This window comes from Acanthochromis polyacanthus, chromosome 20 (assembly GCF_021347895.1).
Source record: "Acanthochromis polyacanthus isolate Apoly-LR-REF ecotype Palm Island chromosome 20, KAUST_Apoly_ChrSc, whole genome shotgun sequence".
Lineage (NCBI taxonomy): Eukaryota > Metazoa > Chordata > Actinopteri > Pomacentridae > Acanthochromis > Acanthochromis polyacanthus.
Genome location: NC_067132.1, coordinates 17,688,519 through 17,700,843, shown reverse-complemented (window position 1 = coordinate 17,700,843; position 12,325 = coordinate 17,688,519). Strand labels below are relative to the sequence as shown.

The 12,325-nt window shown below is 41.2% G+C and overlaps 1 protein-coding gene across 1 annotated transcript in view; it reads right to left on the bottom strand.

Annotated features, from left to right (window-relative positions):
* Positions 1-12,325, bottom strand: part of stau2 (staufen double-stranded RNA binding protein 2) — a 96,253-nt gene that overhangs the window by 52,531 nt on the left and 31,397 nt on the right. The window contains exons 9-11 of the mRNA XM_051940441.1: positions 6,100-6,312; positions 5,582-5,719; positions 1,736-1,864 (exon numbers count right to left, since the gene is read on the bottom strand). Of these exons, the coding sequence (XP_051796401.1) occupies positions 1,736-1,864; positions 5,582-5,719; positions 6,100-6,312 (480 nt within the window). The remainder of the gene's footprint in view (positions 1-1,735; positions 1,865-5,581; positions 5,720-6,099; positions 6,313-12,325) is intronic.

Below are 12,325 nucleotides of genomic sequence, written 5' to 3'. Positions count from 1 at the left end.
GTTTTATAGTGTTTGAGCAGAGCTGTAGATAAATTAGAGTAGAGTGGGGTGAGGTGTGTGTAGAGATGCAGTGATTGAATAGATCTGCACATTCTAGAGGAGGCAACAGTGGAGCGGCACATCTAAGACATTTTAAGGTAAAAAGGCCTTATTTTCATGGTTAAACAAAGGTACTTTTAAATATATATCTTCAGTACAGGTGTTTGATCAATGATCAGAGAGGGGCTTTAATAGGGGGGATGGCCCAGCAGGAGCTCCTCCCTCCTCCCTCCTCCCACACCATCAACCAACACACACTAATATGTGCAGGTCAACAAAGGGGATGCATTTTGGTCATTTTGCTCTCAGGGGGGATTCCATTCCCCTTCACCGCTGTGTAAATTGCCTACAGGACATAACAAAACACAAAGGTTTACAGGGCTAACAAATATCCCACTAAATGATGCCAACACAAATTGAGTAACATTTCATATCTCCTCGACACATGGAACCATGGAAAAAAGTCACTGTGCAGGCTGTTAATCAACTGAAAGACTAACGTCATGAAAGTGAATAACGCCAGAGCTTGACTGTTCAGAACAAAGATTAAAGCAAAAGGAAATACTGATGACAAACTGGGATGAGGTTTCTTTACAGAATATAAGTCAACGTCGCAGTCATTCTGGCGAGCACAATGCTGAGCTATCCTTTAGCTTTACGGCCCGGCTGCCTGAATAATATACATGCAGCATCACATGTCTGACTAATGAGCTGTCTGGGGAACAATTAAAATTCGACAGAGAGCTTGGTTATGTAACATCATCTCTATCTGATTCTGCTCCCTTGAGCTCTAAAACCAACGAGGTGAATAAAGATGATGGTGATCAATGGTTGCTTGCAAAACACGCTTGGTTGAAAGGAGCTGAGCAGATTACATAATAGGTCAGCAGCGAAGGGACATGTGATAAAGCTGGGAATCAACTGAGTATAAGGAAACCTGCACAGGACTGTGGACGTGGGACAAAGTGAAGATGGTGCGGCTTCTTTATGTAGCTCTTCAGCGTACAGCTATAAGGCACCAGCTCGCCAGCATCAACATCCCTCGAGACCTGGAACTGCAAAATGCCCTATATACATATGAATGTGTGTCTGCATTCATGAAAAGGCCAGTTTTCCTCCGCACGTGAAAATATCTCATGCGGAGTTAACATTATATTACCTATAGGAACCTATTTAGTTGTACATGTATACCATCTGGAAATCAGAGGTAAATATAAATAAAAAATAAAACACACAGGAATGATATGGCAACAAATCGGAAAGCTATAGATATCAACATGTCAGGGTGGTGTCACGTGTAGAGCTACAACTAATTTCGAAGACAAAACTTAATTATGTGGTTGAGGTTTCCATCATGTACAGTATGTAACTTACACCTGATGAGGATTTAAGTAGGATTCAAGCATTGTCTTTTTAAACAAATTTGTGGTTCAGAGTCGGTGATTTCCAAAAACCTGGCAATTACATGTAAACGTGATAATAAATGTGAACTGCAGTCTTTTGCATTTAAGCTCCTTTTGCTCAGTAATAAGAGCAATGGCAGCATGCTGTACAAGCCCTTTAAAATTTGTAAGAAACTACCTCTGCTTATACTAATCAGACGCTAAAGTTACACATCACAATAGAGTGGGAGCTATAAACTGAACATGAAACACTTAAGTTGATGTAAGCAGGAACGGTAAAGCGCGATCTGTACCTCGGTGGGGCTCTGAGGGACTGTAGAAGCCTTGTATCCCAGCTGTAGCAGCATGGCCTCGGCTGCGTTCCGCTTGGCCACCTTCTTGTTAGGTCCTGTTCCCGTGGCAACCTCGTTATTGACCTTCACCTGCACAAATGCAAAAAACGCACGGAGGAACACACAAACAAGTGCACACACATGAGATAAACCCCAAAGGTGGAAGGAGCATTCAGGTCTTGTATTACTGTGTGGAAATATTCTGTTACAAGTTAAAGGCCAATACAGAAGTATTAGCATCAAAGTGTACTTAATGTATAAAAAGTAAAGGTACTCATCATTACATAGAATATTTCAGAAAAATATATATTACTGGGCACTGAAGCAAAACTGTACTGAAGTACTCAAGTAAATATATTTGAAAGTTACTTTCTGCAACAGTTTAGGACAAACTGTGACAATAGTTGCAGATCCACAGCTGGATATTGTGTCCGTACAGATTTGTTCTGTTCAAGTGATAATGAATCACTTGGTGTCCCGCTGGAAACAATATTAAATAGAGTTTTATCACGACTTTCCGCTTTGATTCACTCTCAGCTGAGAACGCTCTCTTTCTGAGCCGGGTCAACCATGTCGTGTACTTCGTGCAAAAAGAATCCGAGTGAAGTGTTTGTTTTTCAGTAATCCCAAAACATTAAATCTGTCTACACAGAATGTAAGCAGAAATTTCCAAGAGAATATCCGACGTCGTTATGTTATCCAAACAGACAATTACACTGTACAAATAACATTGTGGGAGCCAGAGCCTGTGAACAGCCAGGCCTCAGTGCACTTACTCAAAGTGGTCTGACATGCTCACTAAGTACTCGTCTGAATGCATCCGGTAGGCTGTGACATACAATTTGAAGGAAAGCCTCAATAAATTATTAAATCATTAAATCAAACACAATTACTCTTCTATTAATTTTTAAAAGATGATCAGCTTCTCAAAGGCATTTGACAGAAGGTGGAGCTTTTCTGTAACGAGTGATGGGGTCAGACAAAAGATGCGAAAACAGAGGCTCATTTGAGCCCTGCTGCTCACCAAGGGAAACAATGTGGAAATTTTAGAAGACTGAGTGGACTGCACAAAAGAACACACACTCCCAGGGCCTAATGTGTGTATCAAAGAGGCATGGAGAATAGGTTTGAGGCTGAATTACTGCCTGATGCTAAGAGAAGCTCTGTTCATATGAAAGAAGAGGATTACGGAAAGAGACACAAAGAGGGAGAGTTTGCCTGAGAGAGGCGGACGGAGAAAGACGAACAGGAACAGAGAAAGACAAAGAGAAAGTGCAGTTAAAATGTAGTGCATAAATTAAAATGGACCAAGTTATGCCAGCGTTGTTACTTGTTGGTCTCATTCAGGCAATAAAGTTCAGAAACAAACTGCTCACTGGGTTGACTTTTGTGGATGCACACTGAAATAGAGATGTGATGAAATTTCGCAAAAAATCCGCAAAGAAGCTCAGATAAATAAGCCAAATTACTTTAAGTAAAAAAATATTAACTGTGAGCAACATTTCAGACAAAATTTACTCTGTATTTACGTGATTCACTGTAAAATCGAGATAGACAATACCAATTCCTAGCAAAAACCAGGCAGATATACGTAAAAGCTAAGAGCAAAGTAAAGTATCTGTCTAAACCCCACAATGGACTAATTGACATGTGTGCAGTAACTTGCATTCACAGCAAAGTGTTTTCTAGCAACTCTGTGGTAAATAAACTGAACAGCTCTCAATAAGGTAACTGTGGTATCTGATGGACGCCTTGCTCTTTACTGGTTTAGTAAAACAGTAAATCATTCATAACTTAGTTAAGGTAAAGGTCACTGCTGCTGCAAGACCAGGAAATCTTATTCTGCTCTGAACACGGGCTCCTTCCTCACAACTGGATTCTTATATCTTCCTGTGGTACACAAAACAGACCGTGTGCTGCCGTCTTTACTAGCAACAAAAGACAACCTGAAATTTTATAGACTACCAGTTGGCTGCTTCACTGACGAAAACAAGGCCGTAAAGATGAATGCTCATCTATTCTGAGCTTTAACTGCCAACTATAAAAATAATAAATATGAAACAGAACTTTTCAAGAGGCAGTTGGGAGCATGAGAGACAGGGAGAGTGAGAGAGAAGGAAGAAAGACAGAAGATAAAGCAGGCCTGAGAGGAAATAGAGGAAGATCCAAGATCCAAACAGTGGATGAAAGAGAGTTCCTAAATAAACTGTAAACCATCTTAACATGTAAATGTGCCAAAAGTAATATTTACTGGTCAGCTTTTTTACATCACAGAATAACTAAACTTGCAACAAATGAAATAAATCTTTCAATGTCTTAAAAAGTACAAACATTAAGCAATAAATTTGCATAGCATCTGGTTTTTTCAAAATTCTTTAATAAAATCAGCAATTAATTTTGTGGAAAGGAAGAGAAGAGCTTCGCCTGTGGATATCTTCAAGCTGTTGCACCAAATACATAAGTTCAAATTGTCAAAACAAGACAGTGAAGCTCCATTTTGGGATGTTTGTGTCTGCAGTGTTTGGACCCAGGGCATTGCTGTGAAACTTTGTCTATTATGGGTACAATCTGCAAACTACAGCGGACTTCATACGTGATAAAGCTACTAAGCACTGTCAGCTGGTCGTGGCAAATAAATGCCGACAGGGTGATCAAGGCTCCGAAGCAGAGTCTCCATTTGATACAAAATGCTCATTTCCTGCATATTGGTGGTTGAAATTAAAAAGCATAGACACTTTGTGATTCATTTTGGGGAAAAGGGTTGTCTCACATAGAACACACAAGCAGAAGAAAAACAATGAATTTGGTGTGCTCCTTTATGACTATGCCTTTACCATCTCTCTGACTTTTGCATTGGAATATCATGGACCCATAATTATGCTACTGCCATAATGCTGAACAGTTTGTCCAAAATGACAGTATTGCAATATTGCCAACATTTTGCACAGAGATTTTTTTGTAACTATTATTTATCAAATTTTGTTTTTATTCTATTTCTATTATTATTTCCTTTTTCATTTTTTTTTTATCTTGTGTCGTTTTTTCAGTTTCAGTTGTGTGAAGGGAGTTCGCAAAACAAGAATTTCATCACTTAGGGTAACCACTGTGTTTCTACTGTGTGGATGACAATAAAGTTCTTGAATCTCTAATCTCTTGAAAGGCTGGTATATTTTTCATTTGTAGCTGGTATCTCCATGGCACATATGCATCACCTATGGACTGCTCACACACTTGCTGTGGCCACTTTCACTGATTATAATCAAAGTATAGTGTTGCAGCACCCATCCACTGCACTACAACGGCAGTAAAGTGCATGGTTGGCATCATGTGCATGTAATGGCTTATATATGGAACGTGTTCTCCAAGCATAACTTAGAACAACTATGCCTCCGTGGTGTCCACAGCTGTCTGTGTGCATCCATCAGGGAGTATAATCCTGTTTTGAACAGGTTATGTAATTGTCCTGTTGGCTGCCTTTGGTCAGAAAGAGAAGATTTATTCTTGTTCTGCCTCTTGATCTTAGTCCCAACAAGGTTATGAAGCACCTTCGCTGTCATGCTCTTCATCCACCAACTCACACACCCATCCTGTGATTTATGCAGCAGACCAAGATTAAGTGGATGATAGTTAAGCTACTTTTCTTCTTAAGCATATGCAACCTCATCCTTTCACCCTCCTGAGTCCCACTTCACAAAGATTAGACTACATTAACTTAAACTTTCAAAAATTGTTGTCATGAATCAGTTTTTCTTGCAGCAGCATCTACTGTGACAGGAAATGAAACTATGAAACTAAAGTACCGTTTACCTGCATGATGAACTCCCTACGCCGGGGCATCCCTCTCTCAGAGAGCAGCAGGTACTCGGGCTCTTTCTCCTTTTTGGCCTGCTGGATCTGGGCTAGACGGCTGATGGGGTTCATGCCCTGGCCATAGTCTGGTCCCGTCTGGGTGGAAAAGATCACCATCAGTTACAATGATTACAATCATTTATCATATAATTACAATCACTGGAAGCCTACCAAGCTTAACTGATAAGAAGCATGTGTCTTTTAGCAATATATATGAGTAAATTGAATTGGAATAATCTGCAATTGATGGATAGACAGGAGATAAGCAGGAAAATGTCTCACAATATCATATCTCATATTCTGAATGCCAGTGACGCACAGTAGTGATATTTTCATGTTAATTTTTACTCAATTTGCAGTCAACGAATTTAAATGCTGCGTTAATTCTGCTGTTCTTGTGAGGAAAAAAAACTGGATGCCTCGAGCGAAACCTAAAAAAAAACAACCTTAAATACACCGTCATCCTGCTGTAGCACCTTGAGGATGGTCTTGGTTCGTTTCTTGTAGTGCGTCTTGGGTTTCTCCACAGTGGGTATGAAGGGCAGCTTCTTTAGGTCCTGCAGGATGGACAGAGCAGCACGCTTCTTGGACAGCTTCTTGCTGTTGCCCTCACCCTCTGCGGAGAACTCCCCCACGGTGACACGAGTCAGGAAGCTTTTCATGTGTGGAGGGCCGCTCTCCTTCAAAACCTGGGGAAGGCATAGGAGGATATTCGTCACAAAAAAATAACTTAAACCAAGTACAAATAGGAAAAAATGAATCGATGTGATTAGTAAGTGCTTTTGTCATCCATGGTATGTGTGAGGGAGTGTGTGCGGCCCATTCTGTGAGCAGCTACAGCAGGTGGTCCAAAACATCTGCTCTCCATGGTCACACTGCTACCCACCCATATGCGCGTGTTATCCATATACAAAAACACATTGGAGCGAACAACACTGACGTACAAACACACACATGAAGAGTAACATGTTCCTAGATGACAGTCTCTAGTGATGAAGGCTCAGTTTCCTTCCTCCAGCCTCTGGTCACCTGGGAGACCTAAAACAAACACCGGCTGGCGTTAGGTCATGCTTCTGCAATCACATCTACTTCCTGAGAAGTCCGAGAACAGTATGTGTGTGTGTGTGTGTGTATGTGTGGAGCAGGTGGGGTTCTCCCCAACCTTATATAGGAAAATACTGGAGGAAGAATTAGGTTTCACACACTTACTGAGTCCAGAAGTACATGTTCACTTAATGTGGATGCAGTTTCAGTTCGTAGCTAAATGGCTTTCTCCTTCGCTCTCCCTCTAATTGTAGCTGCTGTGTGCGTTTCTTTGGATTTTCTCAACTCCCCCAAGCTTTCTTTATTTGAACCTAATTTGTGGTGCAGACAGCACAAATTGTTGCAATCAGATGCAATCTAGAAACAGTAAATTTGAACCCAGTGACCGGTAAAACAGATTAAACTGATAAGCGGAACCTTGAGCATTCCTCAGATACTTCGCACATCAACACAGACTAATACCAGACCTCGAGGAAAACAAAGGATAATGTGTGCATATCCCTTCTTCGCTCTTACACAACTACACCCACGCAAACAAATGGTTCAGTTCAATTAAGAATCGAAAACGGCAAGGCCAGTCTGGTGCATGAAAACTGCTCCCATCACTGACAGAGAAACCAACTGTGGGAGCATATAATACAGATGCAGTTTGAATGCTATATTTGCTGTCAACTGCATTTCAATTTTATTATACACCGGATAAAAAGATTACAGCTATATTCCTCATCCTAACTGAAGGATATTCTTAACTTGGCTGACACTGGCCCCGTGTTTGCTGTCACTGCTAACCTGTTAGCTTGTCAACATTCCTGCACAATGAGTTGAAGCATGTAGGGATGTGTGTTGCAGGGAAGCCTTGGAGCACTAGCCGTGCAAGCTAAAAGCCAAACTCCCTCCCACCCGGGGGATCTACTCTGGTCTTGCTCATCACCAGAAAAAGGAAATGCAACATGGCAGCTTCTTGTACATTACAACATTCAAAGGGACTGGTTACATCCCATTTCTGAACTTCTTTAACAGTGCTGACAGTGTTGTTGATGACAGTGCTCATCACTGGCTGGTGCTCAGCTTAGATTATGTCAACTTGGAGAAACAGACACGAGCTCGTAAGAAAATGTAGATAGATTTTGGTTTTACACCAACAGGCACGAGTAAGTGATGCTGTCGTGGTGGATGACGGGATGTAAAGGACAGGAAGCCTCCTCAGCTGTTCGGTTCTGTGGCTTCCATCACAGCGAACATGTGTAAGTGTTCAGCTTGTGTGGTTGAGCAAGACGGTTACAAAGACATAAACACTATTGCATCAGCGGAAGGATTTGAACAAAAGCTCTTTTTCTGCATGCATGGAAAGATAAACAATTTCTTTAAGTTACGGGAAAATTAGGCACCCCAGTGGGCGAGTTGCGGACCATCTGATGGTGCTGTTCCTGGTTTGATTCTGGCCAGGAACCTTTGTTGCAAGTCATTGTTTAGCTGTCAGACAATGAGTGGAGAGGCCGGGATATCTTTCCCATTATCAAGCTTCACTAAGCTGAACAGCCACAGTCGCGCTGAGCGATCACATGAAGCTGGTTAACAACTCGCTTAGTCAACCTAAGTTTTTTGAACGTAGCTATGAGTACATTCACCTAAAAAGAGACAGTGTTGTCACCAGATGCAAACAAGATCTAGAGTTGCATATTTCTCACAAGTAGAACAAACTATAATCATAAACAAAAAACAGAAAATACAGGTTTAAAATTAACACAGCTACTGGCAAAAAACTGCCAACCGTGCTAATGTGTGAGTTAATGGGCTTATCAATATCACTGCCTAGTATAAAGCTGTGGTGCTTAGATGCAGCCTACTTTTACAGCTTATTTTAGCCTTATTTTTTCAGTTGGAATAATGGCAGTGTTGAACAGTCTTGGGAGCAGGTAAAGAACAAATATTGGAATGCCATTCAATCCAGTAAGTAGACTTAATGCAAATCTTAAAAAAAGATCAACAAGCACACGGCTTTAAGGTTTTATCAGTCTCCGTTTTATGGATTGTACTGCTACACTAAAGCCTACAGAAAAATGAAATGGCTTTGAAATTGCTTGCAGTCAAGAGGGTAGAAAAACAAAGTAAGGAGCTGTATCTCTTAAATCTCAGTTTAGGTGGGTTTAGATGGTATGTATAATATTTTGGCCTCCCCAGAGATCCTTTCATTATACTCACACTGAGCTCCAAAAGATCTTCTAGGAATGGTAGTGAAATTTTCCAAGAAAATTGATGGGTCAAGTAGGTGATGTTTTCATTCATACTGATCTGTTGTCTCAAACATAACTTGCTCTGCAGCAGGTTAGGTGGGCAGCGTTAAGTCATCATGGCAGCGTAGTCCAGTAAGAAGTGAATTACCTTCGTAAAACTGAACACTCAGGATTAAAACTGGAATCCTGCCTCATAGTACAGGTTTCAGCAAGATATTGGACATAGTGTGGCAGATAATACTTTGGTTGTGGGTGGAACAGACAAAAAACTACAACTTTATTTAAATAATGAGGCTTAGAGGTGGTGGTTAGGTGGATTTTGTCATTTTTGGACTCAAGTTGACCCTTTAGCTGCAGCTAAGCAGCTGTAGGCTTCAGCTACTTATTTACCAGATGTGAAAGGCTACCAATCCTTAGGTCTAATTCTTGGTGATTTCCAAAAATGTACATTTCATTTTAAAACAAACAAGAAAGCCTAAAATGTGTATAGTGTGTCACACTTTTTCTGGCTCCCCCATGTTTGTTGTGTAGCTCACACTGGATGTCTAAACTGTAAAAATAATGTACTGTGTTAATCATTTAGTTTAAAACTAAATAAACCAATTGTACCCTCATATCCATTTATTTCTGTTTATTGCATTTTTTTTCCAGAAACAAACAGTTATCTTCTTTTACAGATACAAATTGCCAATGAATGCTGTAAATATATCTGTACTCTTTGTACACAAGGATGTTTTTTTTTGTTTTTTGTTATCTGCTTTCTTTTCCTGCTCATCTAACATTCTCATGTTAAGGTGACACACTGGGAACGTGCACAGATACCACAGAATAAGTGGTGGACAAGTGTTACACTGATATGATCCATCTGCGCTGCCTAAAGTGAAAACACACAGTTACCGACAGGAGAGAGGAATCAAATATTGCCGGTGCACATATATGGTCCCAGTTAACAAAGAGTGTGAGATTAAGTGTATATCTATGCACACAACGCTACATACTCTCGGCCAAGGATGGCGGCAGACAAGCTGCAGTCAGACTCCTGGCAGACGACATGGGATCTGCACCACACCGATGGGATTTCAGCACTTTCATTCATTTACACGCACAGCCGCACACACATACATGCAAACAAACACACAAACACACCCGTCTCGCACCTAATGACAAGGATCAGGTTGTACACAGGAAACCTTCGGTAATTCAATGTTGATTTTTTTTCAATCCCCTTCTCTTCTTGTCTCTTCATCTCTTCTTTTACGAACATTGTAAGGCCTTCTCTTCGGCTTCCCATAGAGACATTAATACCCTGAGCAAGTCTGAGGATCTGTGCATGCGAGAACTCAGGTACTCTGGAAGAGGAGGCTATGGAGCAGGGTAGGACAATGGTGGGGACTGGTAGAGGAAGAAAGGCTCTTTTGTGACGAGTGGTGGATGGACAAGCCCTGAGGGAAGCTGGCTTCTTGTAAGATGGGTGGTTCTTGGCCCGGACCCTCTTCTCTTGTGTCCTCCTTGGAAAAGGAGCCTCCAATGCAACACACTAGCTGTGATTTATAGATTGGTTCCTCTTTGATGCTGACATCTGTTTGATATTGCCTGACGGGGGGATTAAATGAGCCAACTGGCTCTCAGGGTGGCGGCGACCCTCATCGTTGCGGAGGGATGGGAAAGCAGAGACTCTCTAGCAGTGACTCACGGGTAATTTCATGCCCCAGTGAGGACAGGGATGAGATGATGAGAAAACATGGCTGCTCGGAAAGGCGTTCACATGGGAGATGACCATTAAGGTTTCGTGTAGGATGCACGAATGTGTAACCGTGCACGCATGTGTGTCAGTTTAAGAGTTTGACTGAGGATGTGGGAGTGAGCCATTTCATCTCCGTGCATCAAAGAAGACATGGAGAAGAAGATGTGACGTTGCAGGACAGACCATGAAGTCTAACTTTGTCGTGTGTGATTTACCGTTGGTCTGCAGCCACAGCATAGCGGCAGAGTGAGAGGATAATGCATGCAACACACTGACTGAGGATGAAAGTGAATCTGCTGGAGCGAAAATCAGGGGTATGAGACGTACAGAAAGGTATGCTATGCCAGGAGAGGGAGAGGATTGATTTCCATCTCCCTGGCTCTTTTATCTCCAGATCCTCTCAGCTATGTTGGCTTATGGAGCGTCCGTGTACAGCAGACCGCCCTCCCATCCCTTACAGAGCACAATCCAATGTAGAGCAAACTCCAAACGTATTGTGACCAGAACCAATCTCTTCTCAATAAAGCTCAATATAAGCATCTTTCCTTGGGCAGAACAGAACACACTATATGAACCACTGATTATTTGTAATGAACACCAGATCTGTCTCTGTTCAGCACACAAGGTTCTTCTATACATATGATACAATACAGGCAGTTCACATCTTACTGTGTCACTCTAAATGAAAGACTTTCTTGACTCAAAGAAAACTATTATGTGTATGCAAACCCTTTTGTTCAACTTCAACACGAACTTGCAGTGAAGGCATAGCGGATATTTTAAATCCTTTAAATGGCTATTGTAAAGAAATGGACTAAACTGTATGCTGAGCTTCGTTTGAGGTCGGAATGAAACTAAGTTTTGCTTATTTGTTTCTTATTACTCACTGGAATTCAGTCTCTTTACTTGCAAAGGACTCTTTGCTTTTCCTATTTTCCAGGTATTTCCTCTTTCATTTGGATAAAAATTTGGATGTATGTTTATTTTTTCATCTCTTAGGTCTCTTTTCTTATTTATGCAAATACACGCCACATTTGTAGGCTTTATGGGCTTTTTGAATCCCCATGCCTCATTGTATGCGATCATGTGCTATGTCAAAGCTAAATAAACACTGACTGTTGCTCAATGCTTGACGTGGCACAAAAAACAAATCTGGTGTGACTGATGAAGATCGTACGGTAAAAAAAAGGACAATCTGACCCATTTTCACTGTTTTCCTCCACTATAAATCATGAAATCTATTTACAACAAACAATAGACTTAACAAACCAAGCTCAACGCTGCCTTCACAAAGTGCACATAAATCAGAACTTGTGAAACAGACGAAGATTATCAACTGTTGACGGAGAAGTAGATAGATAGTGAAAGAAATGAAGTGTGAGAGAATGCGCATGGAAAACAGTTACTGATTTACAGCTCGTCAGACAACAGTAACAAACAGAATGTCTCCAGACTAACAGTGAGCAGCAAAGGGACCCGTTTGGAGGAATGTCACTGTGGTCTGCTTTTAAAAACCGCTGCTCTCAGCTTCCAATCTGGAGGGACTGCAAATGAAAGCGACGTAATTGCTGACAGTGACAGACATGGCAGATAATGAATCCCATCAATGCAGATTTAGCTGGCTGAAATTATTAATAGCAGTTCCAGGAAGGATAGCCATGTCATGCTCTGATGATCAAA